At 34.5% G+C, this 21,019-nt stretch overlaps 1 protein-coding gene across 3 annotated transcripts in view; it reads right to left on the bottom strand.

Moving 5' to 3' along the window:
- Window positions 1–351: 351 nt before the first annotated feature.
- LOC140802753 (probable isoprenylcysteine alpha-carbonyl methylesterase ICMEL1) overlaps window positions 352–21,019 on the bottom strand; it is a 34,211-nt gene continuing 13,543 nt past the window's right edge. For 2 of the 3 annotated variants that reach the window (XM_073158348.1, XM_073158346.1), the window contains exons 7-12: window positions 7,819–7,959; window positions 5,428–5,493; window positions 5,160–5,303; window positions 3,498–3,588; window positions 1,965–2,155; window positions 352–766 (exon numbers count right to left, since the gene is read on the bottom strand). In XM_073158348.1, coding sequence (XP_073014449.1) covers window positions 1,994–2,155; window positions 3,498–3,588; window positions 5,160–5,303; window positions 5,428–5,493; window positions 7,819–7,959 — 604 coding nt within the window. In that variant the 3' untranslated portion in view covers window positions 352–766; window positions 1,965–1,993. Of the gene's footprint in view, window positions 767–1,416; window positions 1,666–1,964; window positions 2,156–3,497; window positions 3,589–5,159; window positions 5,304–5,427; window positions 5,494–7,818; window positions 7,960–21,019 lie in introns of those variants that run through there. The other variant, XM_073158347.1, reaches the window with a different exon arrangement.

Genomic DNA, 21,019 nt, shown 5'->3' with positions numbered 1-21,019 from the left:
GCTTTTGCAATTTAATTGCATTTAGTTTTTTTATTTTAGTAAAAAAAAACTGAGTGCATAGATAATTTCTGTAATCAATGCATATTTTGTTATATTAACATGCACACAATTTACATTTGTGATGTATAATAGAGTCCATGCAATTAAATTGTAAAAGCCCCTTTAAACCTATGGATGTTGAAAAAATAACCTAAAGGATACTCATATAAAAATCATGGATTTGAAAGATATACATGTAAATGAAATTTAGAAAGGCTAAAGATGTAAAAAAAAAAAATAAAGAACTTTTGAGGGGTATAGATGTGAAAAAAAAATCATGAAAATGTATTGGAACTGAATCAGAAAGCAGAGTAAACAATGCTAAAGATGCTGGAATTTTTCAAACAGAAGAAAAAAAAACCTAAACACAATTTTTTTGAGAAAATTCAAAGTCTAAATATAATTACAAGCAAAGAACTGTAACAATATTAGCCAATGATAATTTCAGGGAAATATATGCCACCAATCAAGTGATGTGGTTAACAAGACCTAATTTGACCAATAATAATTAGGCAAAGAGTTCTCATGTACAGTACGATATCGCAATTGAACCCTTTCCTGCATGCTTCTGTTAGTCTTGCACTGGAAGTGCAACTGATGAAGTATCAACAACTACTTGATTCCATTCTTTGTATCTGCCATATTCACCATATCTTTGTTCTCAGGGTAGTTTTTCCTGTTTGTCTCCAATCTTAGTAGTAGACAAATAGCAAAATATCCGCTACTTCTGCACATGACATACCAAAAACACGAAAGTTTATTGTTGTAGAATGGATGGCATCATCAATCTCATTTTTTTTCTGACAGTTTGTGAGCCTGTAGACTATTCATGGGTAGGGCAGTACTTGCCATAAAACAATTCTAGATAATCTAAGCAATTTAGACATACCATCCACTAGGGACTATAGAGGGCGCCATCAATTTGTTACACTTCTTTTCAAAGAAAAGATTAAGAGATGCTTCCTATAAGAGACAATACTAGTTTAATGACATACTTTCCAAGAGAAGTCAGCTGACCTTTCACTAGATAGTAAATAAGTACTCCATAAAACAATTTTTTCCTTTAAATTATCAGTTCTATAACCTTCCTAAAGACATATAATGCTATGTAAAATCCCTACAGGAAAGTCACTCTAAGGAATGATACTTGCCAAGGAATTCCACTATAAAACTTTGCTGATACCATCACTCCATTATCAAATAAAAGTGCAATGGCAAGACATAGGATCTTATATTTTGGAAGTTTTCCTTCTGTGTAGAACATAATTTATGATTTATCATGGCCACAAAATTTTCTGCCTGAATAGTTGAGCAATTAAAATAGTATTTGTGGAGTTCAAAATAATGTAAATATACAACTTAATTAATGCAATATTCTTTCTGAAAATGCTAGATATTTGAACCTCAATTCTTGGTCCTTAAGACATCATATCATAATATGTTATATCAAGTACTTCTCCATGATGGACAACATAAATTTGATCAGCGAACTAGAGAACCCACATTTCTCTTCTTTTTTAAACCCATAAAAATAATGAATACTGCATTCTGTCCTTCCAAGGGTTTCATCATGTTGTTTTATGGAAGAAATTTGATCAAGACTATGCACATGGAGTTGGTATACCACTGAAATATAAGAATAACATGTGTTATAAGATTTTGTAAGATTGATTCATAGATGATTTGCTACTTAAGATGCTAAAATATGTTAAATACAATTACATTTGGCTCACATAGAATGTCATCCAATGTTGCATCATGGAAAGAGATGCAAGTAGGGTCTTAACCTTCTAGCAGTTATAAGTTGACCAGCGAACTTTCTGATTAAATTGCTATTCTACACTATAAATGACATACTGAAGACTGTCTTCAAGCAATATGAACAGGAACAAGAAATAATTTGCAGCAATGGAGGGTGATATCACCTTGAAATTGGATCCAAGTTAATCAGATTTCAGAAAGGACTTATACTCCTAGCAAGACTTAACATGCATTCAGGAACAAGGCGCCGTGCTGGAGGTTTTACAACATTTATGGCATGTGCAGCTGCATCATCAGCATGGATCACTCCGAATATATCTTCAAGCAGTTCATCTCTACCACCTCTTAGAGGATCCTAAATGACAATTTACACAACATGGGAGTTAAACAGATAATCTTAGCATGCTAGACAGTTATAAGATGTAACTAGACTGGCTGATAATTTTCTAAACTTACTCTATATATTTGACTGTGAAGAATAACGAAGCAAAAGATGATTTCCAGAAGAATAACATATAATGAGAACCTACCTATGACATAAGTAGTATCTATAGACAAATGATCAGTAACACGCATCATGAGAAAGGAAATGCAAATAAAGATAAAATTTGCAATCTAGAATGAAATAGTAAGACAAGATTAAGAGGTTATTGTTCCATCAATAGATTGGAATGGCATGTTTTCAACTAATGTCACAATGTTAACTGTATGATAAAACCCTTACATGCAACAGACAGTAAAGGCTATGAAGAAGTTAACAGTTCAAGTTAGCTTATAGTGAATTCAAACTAAGATGTATGTAAATAATAGATAAAAGATGCCAAGCATACATCATTGGTGGCAGAAACTGCAAATAATAATATAAGATGAAATTACACCAGAATAAGGGAATTGAATAGAAAAACTCAATCGGATCTTTCTAATAATACATCAAGCAGAAGAATAATCTAGTTTGTCAAATTCAAGATTGATTATGAGCTCACCAATTTCGACCGATTTTTAGTTTTTGGTTTAAATATATATATTAAAACTTATATCACAGTCTTTTATCTTTAAATTATTTTTGCAAATAATTTAATTTATTAAAGATACAGCATAGTCAAATATAAATATTATTCAACACATAATATGATTGAATATATTTATTAAAACAAATATTAATGATTGAACACCTAATAATATGATTGGGTACTCTATATATAATTGAATACATAATAATATTCAACATATAATATTAATTAATAATAGTTTAATAATTAAAACTAATATCTAATTGAACGTAGAATGATAGAAAAATTAAAATTTTCATTTGTTAGTATAAGAATAACACGAGAATGTTGCGTTAAATATTAAACTTGATTGATGATGTTGATTGAAATATGAAAAAGTTAAAAAAAAATAGGCTCCACATTGACACAAGTCCACGCACTTGTATTAGATTGGCACGCACCTATGCGGATCGGCATAGGATGTGCCAACCGACACGTCCCTCATTGATAAACTTATCTTCACTTATGAATAGTAGGAAAAGAAATGTAATTCATCAAGAAATCACCAACAAAGTACAAACCTAATGGTGACAGATGCAATAGCGTACTTAATAATTAATACTAATTCAAATGAAATAAGCCAAGAAAACTGCATGCAGCAAAACATGTAGCTAGGCAATTATATTTTAACAAGTGATATTCTTATACCTGAAGAAACAAATCTGTGTGTGTCTTTCCTTCATATAAGACTAAATCAACTCTAGCACCATTACTCCGAAGGGCATCAGCAAATGTTTTACTGCATGTATAGGTCAGAGTGGGTGAGTAATACTCTCCAGCTTAAATGTAAAAGCTTCACATGAAAGTTTCAAGACAATAATAAATAGTGACACAAAAAACAGAAGCTGACTCAGGAAACAAGATCAATTGCTGCATGTCTTGTGTAGATCAAAGAATAATGAAGCAATCACATCCTATTATGCTTCATGTAGCATGTCTGCACTGTCATTGTTCTATAAAGTGGAGTAATTTAAGGAGCTGAAAAAGTTTAATAGAACATCAAGAAGCAAAGTAGTAAAAGGTACATGCACATAAAATTCAAAAGAGGCACCAAACCAGAAGTAATGACAATGTATGAGTATGTTTCCAAAAGGGAAACAAGAGTAACAATTGCAGGAATGCTTGTATATTCAAGGCCATTGAATTTTTTATTACACTTCATTCAGTTTTGACCATCCCCCAATAGTTGGGACCAAAGGCTTTGTTGTTATTGACTTGCTGTATTCAGTTTTAACAAAGAAACAATAATGGCTAGCAAACATTATGCACGTAAAGATTGAAAGAAGAAGCAATAAGAAGTAATAAAAATATAAATGTGTATAGTCCCCGAAGAAAGTCTATAGCAATAATCTCAGGAAGGATAATTCCAAGGCCAAAAGACATAGAAATAGAATACACAGTACATTAAGATCTCACAGCCTCCAGAAGAGTTCATGCTAAGATAGATATGCTAGTTAAAGTCATTCTATCTAATGCATCTTCAAAAATGTAAAAATCATTCAATCCCCCTCCTATCCTCATCATAACCCTCTTGATTGTTATGATGAATGGCACGTGCAAACTGTGCCAACCAGTGCTGTGGCAACATGCCCGTCCCAACGGGTGTCAAGAAATGAAAGAAACTCTACAATAGTTGTGTCAAGTGCTAATTGTGCCAAATAATGAAAGCCCAATGTAACGGCAACTGTCTAATTCCTCTCTCTGAGTATAGGACCAGTTAGGAAACAGATATGACTCCACCACCACTTAGGTAGAAGTAGTAACCAAGGATGTGATATCCCTTAGTTTCATGGAGCTCCTTCCTGAGGAATAACAAAATGAATGAAAATCATCCATTTTCACTAACTTCCTTAAGAACCACATTTCTCTCAGAAAATGGATTTTAAGGTCGATATAAGGTAAAGCCAGGAAAACAGATTCAGTGCCACTGGAACAAAGAAATGGGCCTGTTTACAACAATGACTAATTAGAACATTCATCGACTGTCCTACATAAAATACAAGGAACATTTGAAGTCACACGGTTGTATGAAGATGTACAGGTCAAAAATATATAGTATTAACTAAACAAGCAACCCCTAGAAGAGGGAAAATTACAATAGACCCAATCCGTGTTGTTAGCAATAAATTTTATCTTGTCAATTCCTCACTGAGATAGAGTAATTGATTATTTAATAGTGATGTTGTTTCATACTAGAGTTCATAAGTAAAATGCCTGATGCAATTCCTGATTATTTGATGATGACATTAATTTACAAGAAGATGTCCTAATAATAATGTCCTCATAATGCTTTCTTATGCTCCAACCAACCTGGCAATTGAAGGTATAGAATAATCACTTGTTCCATGGAAAAGGATAACATGAGGCAGCAAAGAAACTGCATGCGTAACACTTGAATCCTGCACCACAACCTCAGGAGAAAAGCGCCATAAAGACTGTTCCCCTTCCATAATGCTGGAACGGAAAAGTATTCATAAGAATTTAAAGATAACTGTATTACGATAGGAATAGGTTAATAAAATGAAAAGGCATGTGCAATAAGTATATACACAAATGCTTCAAGCTGCAGATTAGGTACCTGAGAAAAATGGAGCGATACAAGCCTCTCCTATGAAAGTGATCAACCAAGTTAAGGATGTTGTACCTGATAAAAAGGCATAGATTAAACATTCATTTAACCATAAGGATTGTCCTTAAAGGCTTAAACTATAAATGAGAAATATGGACAAAAAAAGAGTGGAGAATAATAATATTTGTGCAACTGTACTAGAGCAAAAATTCTGGATTGGGTATTAATAAAACCTAGACTTTTTAGTTCATATTAACAATCACAATGAAGAGCTGCTAAATACAGAACATCTCTCATAGACAAGTTGCACCATTTGAGGTTATATCCTCCAATTCACCTTATCTCATCATAACCTACATATATCTAAGTACCTTACACACTGTTTAAGAAACAATTCAATTATTAACCAAATTGTTATGGTCATGTATGGGGCTTTTGTAATTTAATTGCATTTGACTTTTTGATTACAATCAATAGTCTACTTTTCCTCCATTTACAATCCGATGAAAATAAGATGTATTTATATCCCCTTCTAGTAACCATCTTTGTCTAGATCTTTGTTGCCACAGCAACTCTTTTTCCTTATACAACTGATTTAACTTCAAAATCATATCTATTGTATCAGTAGCTTCCTCTTTGAATAATGTCCTTGTTTCCTCAACTAAGTACAAAGCATCCAAGCTCTCAAACCAACTCTTTTTTTGAGCTAGATCTTTTTTTTAGCATTCTTGCTCCAACCTCTCAATCCTGAATGCACCTTCTTTATTTTCGAAGATCAAACATCCATAGCTAAGCTGTCTCCCTCAGGAGAGTTCCACCACTTTTTAACTAAATCTTCTTTACAAAATCAGTATTGCTCTAGCCTAAATATATTATTTTTCCATTCAACCTTACCCGTATCCACAAATAAAGGGACATGGTCAGAAAAAATTCTAGGTAGAGCTATAACAGCTGACCTAGGGTACATTTGGTCTCAGTCATTTATTACAAACTCTCTATCAAGAAAAGCTAGCATAGGTTGCTCCCTCATTAGACCATATAAATACTTTGCCCTTTAACTTGAGCTCCATCAGATCTAGATCATTAATCACCCTATTAAATCTTTTCCTTTCTGTACTTCTGGAAGCTTTCCTCTTTCTATCTAGGTACTCTAAATATTACACTAGACAAAGTGGTAAATGCATGTCAAAGAGAATGTAGACGGCGAAGACATCAGGTAAACAAACTAAGCTCTGTCTAGGTACTCTAAGCTCTTCATCCAGTTGTCATGCGATCTGTTGACTTGATGTAGGATATAGATGTCTCTAGGGGTGGCAAAAATTGACTTGATCCAATAACCCGACATAATAACCCAACACGATAACCTAGCCCTTAATTAGGTTTGGATTTAGTCTTAATAGGATTCAGGTCATAAACGGGTCAACCTAACTAATAATCAGATCGCATTTGAGTTTATACCATTGACCTATTTTGAACTGTTTGACCCATTTAAGTACACTGGTCGGGTCAACCTGACAACTCCATAGTATATAAATACTAAATTTCAAACCCTAAATCTTACCCTAATTCACTCTCACTGTCTCACACCATATTCAACTGCGTCCTACCCTTTTTGAAAGCCCAAAACCCTCTAAACTGCCACCCTCATCGCCTGTTGCCCCGATCTCACCATATTTAGCTGCCTGACATCTTCCACCTTCGTCGCCTCCATGCCACCTCCGCTGACCCATTCACACCGTCTCTGTCTCCAATCTCGCCGCCCTCACCTCCGCAACCCTCCCTCTCGCATCCACCACAGCAGATTCATAGGAGGTAACCAGCTTGCCCCTCCCCTTCTCTCCTCAAATCTCTGACAAATCTGGATTCTTCTCCCATGGCCTTATCAGCTGCCACCCCGATATCCTCCCTCCCTGATGGCCTCCTCCTCGAGTGCCTTGATAGGGTATCGTCGAGCTCGCTCTTTTCCCTCCCTCATCAACCGTTGTTCCTCTCTCACCGTCGCCATTGGCCACTTGATCTACCACATTGGCAGCCGCACCATCATCCTCTATGAAACCTAGACCAACCACATCTTTTCCTCCTCTTGACACTCTTCCCCCATAAAACTTCACCGTCGCTGCGATCACTGACACGATCTGCATCACTGGCGGCTCCTCCCATGCCTCCATCATCAATAATTGCTGTTGTCAAAGTGTGAACAAATTGTAGGTTCTCACAATTGAGTTCTAACAGTATCCATGCATTTAGAATCGTTATCACAAGTTTAAACTTCAGTGATTGTGCATACATAGCTGAAAAGAACACTGATAGTTGAGGTAGCCATTGCAACATAATGTGCTATGGTCTTTCTTTTTCCAAAGTGAACATAATATCCAAAATGAAATGAACAAAAGAATTTACCCGCCAGATATGCCAAAGTACGCCTTTATCTGTGAGACGCTCCAAGCAGCATTTTCTCCTTCTCCACATTCTTTTATTGCCTGATCTAAAAGAGCACATGAAGAAATATGTGCACCCGCTGATTGTCCAATTAGATAGATCCTGCAATCAGACATGATGCAAGTTGACGTTAACAGACAAGAACAGAAGTTGTTCTTCTCTGACTGCAAAAAAGACTAAGCTAATCAAAGATACAAATATGAAAAAATTTCTCATGCAAATTGGGCTCTTGGAATCAAGGATCACAATGTTGTTGGCACGGTTGGTATGTCGTTAGCCATTGCAAAGCACATGCCACAACAAGTTTTGTGTGAACACTATGCACTGTCAGCACAACCTATTATTACGGAGCCCTTCATAGTGTTGGCAGAAAGTATGGCCAGCAGAACTTAGTCAGCACAATCGGCATGCCAATTAGCATGGCAATTCTTGTCTAGAAGGCCCAGCTAGAGACCAAAAGTTAGAGCTTGGTCACAAACTTAGTTTGAAGTACTAGGATCGATACAAGGAAGTGAAAAATTGGCAAAACTAAAAGAATTGTGTGAATGAGACAATGATGATGCAGGGAAGCTATGTCAGTACATGGTTCTACCAGCCGTAATAGGCAAGGTAGTGAAGGCAAATCCAACTTAAAAGCATCAAGCTTACTTAAAAACACGTAATTTTAAAAAATTTAAAAGTTAACCTAAATTGAAAAAAAAAACGAATGTATGGGTAAATAAGAAGCTCCAATATGACAAAAGATTCCCTATCAAATCATTTAAGATTTTTCATGTTCACCAACTTCATAGTTTATTGTTTAATAATAGTTAGGGCTGTCAAAATAATCAAGCTGGCTCAAGTTCGGCTTAAAAATGAGTTGGTTTGAGCTTGATCTTCAAAATAGGATCGAAAATAATTTCAAGCCAAGCTTAATCATGAGCCGGCTCGATCAAATAAGCTCAATAACAATTGAAATAATTATAATATACATATATATCTAATATAAGTAATACTTTCTATACTATACTATAGGTCTATTATATTCTAAGATTTACTTAAGTAGATTGCTATTTACTTTAATCTTATAGAATTTAGTTTTGAATTTTGATCATATCATATCTTTTTTAAATACATGGATATTTTTATTAATTTATTTTTTTGAATTAGACTTTATTTTAAGCTTGATTCAAGCCTAAATCAAGTTTAATTTAATTTAAGCTTGATTAGGTTTGAAATTTGGTTTGAATTGATTAAAGCTTAAAATTACTTATTGATCGGCTCATTCAAGCTCGAGCTCGAAATTGGCTCAAATTGAAATGATTTCAATTTAAGGTTGATCACAAATATAGGCTCGAAATATCAATTTAAGCTTGATCTGAGCTCGGCTCGATCACACCCCCCCCATAATAATAGTATATATCAAGGTTTCAAATATTGGGATCGGAATCAGCTACCCGTGAAAACAATATGTATCGACCGTTTCAGCCGCCGGTATCGAATTCTGGTGTTGGACTATTTTTTTAATTACATAAAAAATTATAAAAATTATTTTCAAATACAAAAATCTTAATTCAAAAATGACAGAAAAACAAAAAATATGAATTGCTACTATAGAAAAATTGTGAGAACCGAAAAAAAAAATTGAGAGAGAAGAGGGTGCACGTTTGAGAGAGAAGAGGGTGCACGTTTGAGAGAGAAGAGGGTGCACGTGCAACCCCCTCCCTTCTCCCTCTCTAGCATCCGACGAGGCGCAGTGGAGATCTCACCGAATCCAAATCAAATTAGATTTAGATTTTTAATCTATAAATTAAACTCTAATTCTCTCTCTCTCTTTCCTTAACCCCCCAGCCTCCTTTCCCTCTTCTTCTTCTCCTTCGTTTTCTTCTTCCTTACCATCAGATTCACAACGTGGGTTCGGCTCGTCAAAGCATCGCTAGAGTAAATAGGGACCATCACGCTCCTCGATAAGCCCTCTCTCATCCCTCTAGTTTAATTTCAATTTAATAGAGAAAATTAGAAGTACCTAATTTCGGTGTTGCAACCTCATCGGTGAACCTCACCGACCGGTGGCTTCGGGTCGCTGCCGCTCCACCACTAGAAGCCTCTTGCCATTGGCCTCGTGTCGTGGGTGTTCGCCTTTAGAGCCCTCGTGGCTCCGGTTACCGTCGGCCATTGAGTCGATCGTCTTCTATGGTTTCTCCTCCACCTTGTGAGGACGGTGACATCGCAAGAGAGTCGAGGGGCTTGAGATGTGGTCGTTGAACCATCGTCGGCGGACACTCTCTCCCTCTATCTTCTCTTCCTTGCGTCGGTCACGGGGGAAGGATTTGGTTGGGCTCGGGTTTAACCCGAGCCAACCCTTTTCTTATGATTGCGAGTTCGGGTTCGGGTTCGGGTTTAGATTTCGAATCCAAAGACCCGACCCGAACCACTTAAATGGAGGGTGGGCTACAGTCCAGTCTATTGTCTTTTTTGGTTGGGCCTTGGCCTAGCTCGATTAGTTTATTGGAGTGGGCTACGGGCCAACAGCAGCCGAACCCAATCCAATGGGTAATTTAACCCATTTTAGTTTATTTTTAGTTTTAAATTTTAAAAATATTGATATTATTCAAATTAAAAAATTTATTTATTAAACATGATGATTTTTAGCACGTGAGCTAGAGATTTAAGATTTCAGTTGTCTTGCCTAGACTCAGGTGAGTGGGTTCACTCACATATTAATTTTTATTATATTTCGTATTTTTATCAGACCATGTAATTTACTGTGTGCAAATGTATTTATTTCATTCTTACGTGCAAATTTAATTGTTACATTTTCTGTGTGCATTCAATCATTACACTTAGTGCATCGTCATACCTTGTGCAAATTATAAATTTTGGTGAAAAGAAAAATAAAACTAGTATTAGTATGACTCTATCATCTCTCAACGGTTAGTGGAAAAGATAGGATGTATTGATCACATAGTGACACTATCTGGATGACCCTAACCGGATCAGCTATAAGGAAAACTTCCGAGCGCCATCTCGAGGTAACTTCTAGTTGATGTGGATTCACAGAGTATAGACTCATTGAGACAAATAGCATTATAAACACTGGAAAGATGCTAATATGTTGAAACTATGCAAGGCTATAAGTATTGACTTTATTGTTATCAATGTCATTATTTAAGAGCATGCCTGTTGCAAATTGTTATATATATTGTTGAACTTGGGTTTTATTTAACACTATAAAATTTTAGAATTTATTTGATTTTCGAGTGGATTTCACTTACTGAGCTATAGTTGTTGGCCCATGAATTTCTTTTTTTTTCTTTTTTTTTTCTTTTTTTAATATTTCAGATAATAGTCAGCATGGCGACTGAGCGAGATACACCCGGACCCTACCTCCACTTAGGACCTACCTATTTAGAGACTCAAGCAATAAACTTATTTTATGTTCATTGCAATTAGTTTAAATTTAATAAATCAGATTTCCTTCGTTTATTTATTCTTGCCATTGTACACTTAGGAAGTATTAGTAAGGTTTCGTGTATCTCAAGCATATTGAGGTGCATGGCCGTACATAATTCCGATTTCGGATCGTGACAAAAATACTCTATCTTTATCTCCCTCACTCCTAGTCAAATAAGCTCCTCGTTCCTCTCTCTCTCTCCTAGTCTCACTCACTCACTCACTCCACCCACTCCCACTCTCTCTTCTCCCGCCCCCCTCTTATTGCACAATAGGGAGGAAGAGAGAACTTGTCGAGAAATAATGTGCTTCTTGTACTCTCTAATTGGGTTGTTTCGGTCGATTCAATCGAAAATATTTGATACAAGATCGGGTTCAGCTGATTTGGTCAAAACCAACCCGAAACCAGTAAATTATTAGTTTCAAGGTAAGATCAGGATTGACCAAAACTGGGAACCTTGGTATATGCTATAGCCAAAATAAGCTTGCAAATAATATTATAAGTTAATCTAACCTGCCAAGTAGTATTGTTTAATCTAATGTTTACAAACTTAATTCAGCATAAGTGACGGAAACAAGATACCAATATTGATCGATAAAAAGTGAAAGTAAGGTTTTCCTGCTCTTCTCTTTGCATTTTCATTATTCGTGAGCACCAGTGTAGATTAGAGTAGTCAAAAGATAAGTGAATTGCCTCATTTTAGTTGATGATCTTCTTATAAAAATAACCCTCAATAAAGTCATTTAACAATGGTAGTCTAAGAACTTATTATTAGGGTTTGATTTGACAATTTATCTAGTTGTTTACTTATGGATGTGAATCAGCACACTGCTCTTCTTCTTTAGATAATCTACAATCTATGGGGTTTTGTTACAAATCAGATCTGGACCAATCTGGACATAAGAAAATTATGAAAATTTTTATGATAGTAGCCTCATTAATTACGGATCTAATGGTTTTGGTTTCACATAAAATCGAGAGTCGAGATTAAAAAATAAAAATAATAGAGTGGAGCAAGATCAGAATGGAGCAAAATGATAACTGACGTTGCGGCGGTTGTTGGAGGATAGCGAACGATCAAGGGTAGTGGTGGGCGAACGTAAAGTAAGGTGGCTGTTGAAGGAAGATGGTTGTTAGGGTTCCAAAAATTAAAATGCTTCTATGGTTACGATCTACTCCTAGAAAGATAAAAACGATCTAACGACTACAACAAAAGATAAAAACGAGGTAATAAAAATAACTTAACTCAATTCTCATTCCATAATTGATTAATAATCAACACATGTTCATTCTATATATGAGGCAAACTCCTAGCGAATTAGATCTACATGCAGATTATTCAATTTATTTGAAATTTAAAATAATAATATAAATCTAACTAACTCAATTTAATTCAACCGACCAGATTGACTTAACTCATGTGATCAGATCATAACAATTCACCACTCTACATGCAGTTTAGGCCATGGTTGGGTGTGGACGGTCTAAGAAAGTGATCGATCATGATGGTTTGGGCCGATAGGGCCTAGATCACCGTTGTTGGAAAGCTAAAATTTTTGGCCCTAACTTCCACCAGGAGTAGGGAAAACAGCATCACGACTGTTGCTAGGGGCTGCTCTAATGTTGCTAGGATAGAGGGTGCTCTACCGCAACTGGAGAAGGGATGGTTGCTGCGATTTTGATGGTCTCCATGATTTCACCATTATTAGTGCTTGAAGGTGGAAGTGACGCCTGTTCCGCAGTGGCCGGCGACGTGAGGTGGCCGTACTGAGTCAAGATGGCTACCGCCAAGGCTTGAATAGCCTTTTCCATCTGCTCAGCACTCTTCTCGATAGATCTAGCGATCGCGTTAGAAAATTCTTTAAAAAATGCTTTTGCCCACGTCGACAGCTTGTCATCGACGATTGCTAGTAATGATGGTGTCGAAGAAGACCTAGTTGGTAGGGAGATGAGTTATTGGTCCTCCTTGGTAGCGATCTCCCTCTGATACTAATGTTACGATCCAGATCTAGACTAATCTAGATGTAAGAAAACTATGGGAATTTTTGTGGTGATAGTCTCATGAGTTATAGATCTAATGGTTTTGGTTTAATGTAAATCAAAGTTGAGATGAAAAGATAAAAGGAAAAGAGTGAAGCAAGATCAAAACGGGGCAAAACGGTAAATATCCAATATTGCGACGGTTGTCGGAGAGTGGTAGACGACCAAGGGTGGTGGTGGATGACCGTAAAGTAGGGTGGTTGCTGGAGAAAGATGGTAGCTAGAATTTAAAAGATTGAAAAGCTTCTACGATTACGATCTACTATTAGAAAGACAAAGACGATCTAACAGCTAGTAAAAGATAAAAATAAGATAATAAAAATAACTTAACTCAATTCTCATTCCACAATTAATTAATGATCAACACATGTTCACTCTATTTATAGGAGTAAAAATCCTAGCAAATCAGATCTACATATGGATTATCCGATTTATTTGAAATTCAAAATAATAAAATAAATATAACTAACTAACTCAATTTGACTCAATTTGACTTAACTGACTCGACTAACTTAACCCATATGATCAGATCATAATAGGTTTGGATCATATGCATTGATCATTTTCCATAAGAAAAACTTGAATTAGTCATCTTTAGCTGAGCTATAACTTTTAACGAAATTTGGTATCAAAGTTCTAAAATTTGATACTTCAAATGCTGAAAATAATAATATAAAACCTAATATTTTTAGAGTGATGTAAAAATGATTTCAAATTTTATTTCAGTACGATTGTCATAGGACACCAAGTCCGCAAGATTACAGTAGAGGTGATATGGTTGAGTATGAAGCCTGTCCATAATTGTTGTCATATGTTGTAACCAACGATGGTTGTACCACAGGCACGGACCGTGCTGACCACCGGCCATGCCATAAGAGGAGAAAAAAAAAAATAGATACTCACCTTCACTGTCGTCGCTCGCCGATCGCCGTCGCCGCTTGCCGCTCTCTGATCGCTGTCGCCATCGCCGTCGGGTGCCCTAGCCCGAGGGGAAAGAAGAGACCAAGAGAGAGAGAAACTGAGAGAGAGCGGCAGCGACGGCAACGGCGATTAGCGACGGCGACGGCAACGACGATCGGCAATGATGTCGACGGCAAGCGGCGGAACTATTAGAAGGGGTGTCGTGCGGCACCCCTCGTGCCATGTGCCGGTACGCCACCGGCATGGCCATCCATGATTGTAACAATATCAACTACACTGAAGAACTGCTGATTCTTGGCCTGTTCTTGCTGGATGCGTGAAGGAGGCATACCCCCCAAACAAACCAAAGAAGGCTCCAGAACTGAAACTGTTAGCAAAGATCCCCTTCAGGCAAATATTTGTTGAACAGCCTTGGGCATTTGTATGTTTCTAAAAGAAATTGGAAGATACAACTTATTTCAAGATTCCACTCAGTGAAGTCGTCCTAGACTTTTTGCGTTATTGTCCTCACTAGGTTTTTCTTGTCAAATAATAACAAGAAAGGATTTCATTACTTGAGATTAAGACATCAAAACTCGCGCTTTTAAAGAAAAAAATATTTAACATGGAATCGCAACAGTATGTTCCTAAGTTTCTATTTTGGTTTATTCACTTTGGCTAATATCAAATTCTCTAAAAATTAAGTTTCAAAGTCCATATGCAGGCTTTCATGGTGTCTTGAGCACAACGTGATAGGAGATTTTATATACAAATAATATTATTCGACAGGATATAAAAGCTAAAGCAGTAATCAGTTATTTGAAGCATCTAAACAGTAAAAACGAGGTTAATCTAAGGTTCAAAAAATAGGAATCAAGATCGGCCTTCTGAAAAAACAATACATATCGACTAGATCAGTCATATTGGCAATATTGGTCGCCTAGATTTAATTAGACTTTTTAATTACATAAAATTCTAAATATTATTTACAAAATGTAGGAAAACTTCTAAAAATTCAAAAAAAAATTATAAAAAATAATAAAATTAAGAAAGAACAATGATAGTGCAATAAAACTGAAAAAAAAGAAGAGATTAGAAAGAGAGCAAGTAAAAAAAACCAAACAAAAAAGAAAAATCATAACACAGTAAAGCAAAAGGGTGAGAGTAGAAGAAATAAAAAAACTGAGAGAAAAATAAAATATTAAAATTAAAAAATTATATACCGAAGTTTGTCAGAGTTCGTCGGAGCTAGATCTTTCTGTAAAAGAAACAAGGCTATATAGTAAGGAGAGAAAAAGAGAAAAAAAAGAATGAAAGAGAGAAAGAGAGAGAGCGAGAAGAAAGAGCGAGAGAGAGAGAGTTTCGATCGAGCCTAGATCGAGATTGACCAATTCGGCAAACCATGGTTAATCTACTCTTCATCCACCATTCCTGACACAAACAACCTAATAAGATGCACTCATCCTTTAAGAATGACAACAATTCCGATTTCTGCAATTTAAATGCTGATTTGGAGATTATAACCCACAAGCCTTTTGAGCCAACTATTTAGGGGTACATTTACTAAAATGTTTCTGTTAATAGTGTAGCATGGTTGAGGCCCTCCAGACTCAATGTTTCAAAACACTAGTCAAAACTTGTAATTACATCCATTATGTGGTGAAAAATTGCATCCTGTACAAGGTTAAATTGTATCTGTATTCACTTTCAGTGATGAAGATAAAGAAATTGGATGCACAAGTTGATGTAGAGTAGGGGCATCCTAGGATGAATAACTTTCGAATAGAGGTGAATAGAGAAGGAACGAGATGAAGAGAAAATAAGATTTAAGAGCCAGATAATATAGAGGGGAATAAATAAGACAATCTAGCCAAAGAGGCTTCCTTTTTCATTAGTAAATCTATTGTTCATTACGATTGTTATCCTTCTAGTGGCTGTATACATATATATATATATATATATATATATATATTAAAAACAAAACAAGAAAAACAACCTAAAATAAGGCTGTAATTGGAAAATATGACCGGGAAAAATTCAATATGAGAAATATGACATTTATTTGAGATTAAGTAGTTTTGCATAATGAAATATGAGCATATTATTAGTTTGATATCATTATTATTACTCGTGCATTATCATTCATATTATGAGCATACTGATTATTATTATTAATTGTTGAGCTTTGGCTTTTAAATCGTGCTTTACATATTCTAATTTTTACTGGCTTTTGAGTCAGACTAAAGTTATTAGCTCATTAAATTCCCTTATAACATTTCAGATTCTGATCAATGTCACATTTTCCCCATTTGTCGCATTAGTTTCTTTTAGTATTATTTTTGAAAGAAATTGGTTGTCCGACTTTGAACCCATATATTACCTTGAGAGTTTATTAATTGATTTGGGGTTATTAATTTATATTGTAGATTTGGAAAGTTAATATTAAGGCTTCATGTATCTATTGGGGAACAAGGCCTGTCATGATACCGATTTCAGGTTGTGTCACCAATCATCATTAAATCTCAAATAACCAATTGAATCTTTATAAACCGAGGTTTAGGCCAACTTGAGTTATTCTCTCAAGTGACTATAGTAAGGAACCTATGAACCATAGTTCAATGATCAAAAACTTTGGATGTCCAGCATAACATAAGTGGATGAATTTGCCAAGTCAAGGAATCAATCTACATATTGGTACTTACTTTTTTTAAACAAGAATATGATTGTCCCTAATCTAGTTGTAGTTCATTAGTAATGTTAATCTCTTTTATAAGATCACTTTCCAATTTCTATTTGCAAAAATCTTCAAGCTCGCAAACATTTGTTGTCAAAGTTGGGTCTAAAACAGCACCTGAAAATCTTGAGAAGGCACTTGAAGAGCAACAAGGCTGAAAATAGTGATTGATACATGTGAACAGAATGCTCTTGATTCTTGAGTCATCTGGTATTGTACTTTTTGACAGAAGTTATGAGGTTTTCCATTTGTCTACTCTCATAATATTGTGGAAAATTTTGTATCATCAGTAAAGAATAAGTGAAGATGAAGTGACAAAAAGACAGGACCAGAGAAGGAAAGAAGCTATGTTGTCAGGAAATTTGCTTTGATACCTAATTAATGTAGGACAAAGTAGCAGTGTCCTATGATGTGATGGGGGACGATCCGATAGAGATGAACAGAGAGTAAAGAAGGTAGGAGGTGACCATATCTTGGACTCATTTGAAATTTGAAATGCTAAATAAAACAGTAATAAAAGAATGCGTAGATATTGTCACATGACAGTACCTACTACATTAATAATGTCTGCTACAGTATGGGATAACATTCTAAAGTACTTCTATAGAATGCTACGGTAAAGAATGAAATACTCAAGCTATATAAAAGTAAAAATAAAACTAGTAAGCCACGACGAGACCTAAATAAACTTAAAGCTAGACTTTGCTACTTCATTGTCACGCTCCGATCCGAAAACATAATGGCCGCGAATCTCTAGGATAAAACCCAGAGAAAACACAAATAGTAATAAAATCCTAAAATAGTTTGACACAACGAAAATAGTACTTAACCTTCAGAGTCCTCACTAAGCGGCTTCTTAAATTTAACAAATCCTCATAAATTAGACGCCCAGCAAGTAACTCACTCTACTAATAAAAGGTCTAATGACAAATATCAACATGTGATACATATAGTAGCAAAAAAAGAATCATAATAATATATATATAAGCTGTCTTGGAAAAATAAATAATTTTCTTGCCTCTTATAGTGAATTTCAAAATCAAATATATGCCAAATTGAAATCATAAATCATTCATATTATCTCATGTTGAATTAATCAATAAAACAAGAAGTGATCTCTATAAAAGTGTACTATCATGGAAATAGAATTATAAATCATTTATAATATTTCAATTTAAATAAATTAATATAAAACAAATCAATCTCTACTAAAAGTGTACTATCATGAAAATCGAATCATAAATCATTTATAATGTTTCAATTTAAATAAATTAATCTAAAAGGAATCAATCGCTGCTAAAAGTGTACTATCATGGAAACCGCCAAAACTGATAATATACCATATTGTCTTTTTAATGAGTACACTGACCCGTGGCCACATCGCACTACCTAGTCACCATCGGGATAGCGTCCGGGACTTTTTTAGATAGTCGATCCGTCTAGGTCACAGTAGATACCCAACAGTGCCCTACCGACTTTTTCACTAGCCGTTGAGTAAGATTAGAATCACCAAGACGAAAATTCAAGAATCTTTTCTCTAATCCTTCCAGTCGCTTGGTAGCATGTCGCAACGTTACATTCCAAAAAAATTTCCCTGGGCTTATTTTCTCAAAAACAAATTGGGTTCCAGATCTCACTTTTATCAGTATTCAACTATACTGATTCATTCTGAATCTCAAGTATTAAATTTCTCAATTATCAAAATTCTCAATTCTTTACATACAATATATGCATGAATAATCCATAAATTCAAATCAAGGTTCTAAGTATCGGAATCGGGATGGAGATCGGCCGTCTGAAAAAATGATATGTATCGGCGGTATCGACAGTATCAGCAGTCCGTATCAAAATGCATTTTAAAATCATTTTTAAAATACAGAAAAATTCTTAATTTTTTAGAAAAATAATAATAAGATATAAATATAAATTATTCATATATAAAGTCTAAAAACTAAAAAATAAATATTATTTTCTCAATTTCTATTTCTCCCCTTTTCTACCACTCACACTCTCTCTCCCACACAAATTAAAACAAATTCTTACCTTCTCTCCACTAATTCTCTTTTTTATCAAACTCTCTCCTACTAACTCTCTCTTATCAAACTCTCTCTCTAATTAACTCTCTCTCATACTAACTCTCTCCCTTAAAAACTCTTCCTCTCCCTCACTGACTACCACCTCTTTAACATAGTTTTTTAATTCTTGTTTTCTCTCCATGTCTCTCTCTCTCTCCTCTTCCCCTATCTCTCTTCTTCCCTCTCCTTTTTACTGCTACAACCCACAAACTCTATCTCTTTCTCCCTCTCTCTCTTTTCCTCTATTTTTCCCTCTCTTTCACTCTCTCTTGCTCCATCTCTCTCTCTGTCTCTCTCTTTCTCTCTCTCTTTCACTCTCTCCTGCTCCATCTCTCTATTTCTCTCTCTTTCCCTCTCTCTCTTCCTCCCTCTCTTTCCCTCTCTTGCTCCCTCTCTTTCTCTCTCTCTTTCCCCTTTCTTTCTCTCTTACCCATGCTCGTCTCGAGATCGGCCGATCCCGACCCGAAATGAATCGGGTATCGGCCAGATCAAAACCAATCAATAGATTGGTTTTGGCCAAGGATCGGGATCGGCTACGACCGATCCCACTCGGGATCGGCCGAAACTAGGAACCATGATCCAAATACTATTATTTTCTCTAATATATATATAATATAAATCATTCTTAATAAGTCAGAAAGATGAATAAATAATAATCTAATATTTGATCTTGCAAAATTTCACATCTCAAAAATAATATTTTATTTATAATTATCTTCTCAAAAATCTCTTTTTAATAAAAATCTCTTATATTTTATTTACAGAAAATAAAATATATTAGCATAAAGATTTCCTCTGTTATTTTCGAAAAATAAATATAATAATAAACATTTTTGCAAATCCGAAATTCCTTTAAATTGAAGTAATTCCAATTTATATCTTATTTTCTAAAAATAAAATAAATATTAATTATTTTCAGAAATCCGAAAATTCGTATATATTAAAATATTCCTAATTTATATCTTATTTTCTGCAATAAAGATAAATATTAAATATTTTCAGAAATCTGAAAATATAAACAACAAAATCCTTTTTTTTATTTCGAAAATAATAAATCAGAATTTTCTATAAAATACAAAAAAATTCTTAATATTTTAAATTTTTCATTGAAAATCCTTAAAACAACGAATTTCTTAATTTTCCTATACATGATCATCATATTATAATTTTTATCTCATAAAATTAAACAAGATAAGAATATATAAAAAGGAGATATTTTTTAATTCATCAATTCTATTTTAGAATAATAAAAGTTTAATAAAAATATGAGTGAAAACTTGCCTTGATCTCTCAATCCAAAAATAATATAATTTTCACATTCTAATCGTAACCAGCACGGATTCTGATGCACCCCATGATTGCTTTCTTTCATTTTCTTCTTTTTGGTATGATAAGCTCTTTTTTTCCTCTCTTTCTCTATACACGTTTTCGTCTCTATTTTTTTTTATCTTTTCTCTCTTCTCTCAAGAATAATCTCTTTTTATTTTCTTTTTTTTCTTTTTCTCGGTACTATAGCACTACTATAGTGCCGCCCCTACCTTTTCTCTTAAAAAAATCTCATCTACGGTTTTCTTTTAAGCCCCTTTTTATAGTTAAAAAAATTTAATAAGAGTCCTATTATAATAGGGATTTTAATATCTTAAAGATATGCCTAAAAATTTAATTTAATTTAATCTGAATCCTAAAATATAAAAAAAAAACAAAATTCCTCATTATCTAAATATTTATTTCTATTTTATTTATTTATTTATTTATGTTTTAAAATTTCAGGTTGTTGCATTCATCACAAGCACTTCCTTTATAGATATGTTCAGCCATAAAGCAAAGTTATGGGGATGAGGAATCATGAATGATATTTTAACATTTCCTTCCAAAGTAGTGTTAGAAAGGAACTTAGTAAAGGAATTAGAAACCACATGAAGATTAAAACTAAGAATCAGTTTAGATTCTAGCAGATGCCTAAATATAATTTAAGAGTGT

This window comes from Typha latifolia, chromosome 1 (genome assembly GCF_019914945.1).
Source record: "Typha latifolia isolate L0001 chromosome 1, TyphaL0001v2, whole genome shotgun sequence".
Lineage (NCBI taxonomy): Eukaryota > Viridiplantae > Streptophyta > Magnoliopsida > Poales > Typhaceae > Typha > Typha latifolia.
The sequence above is the reverse complement of the archived record's forward strand: the minus strand, read 5'-3'. Positions and strand labels throughout refer to the sequence as shown.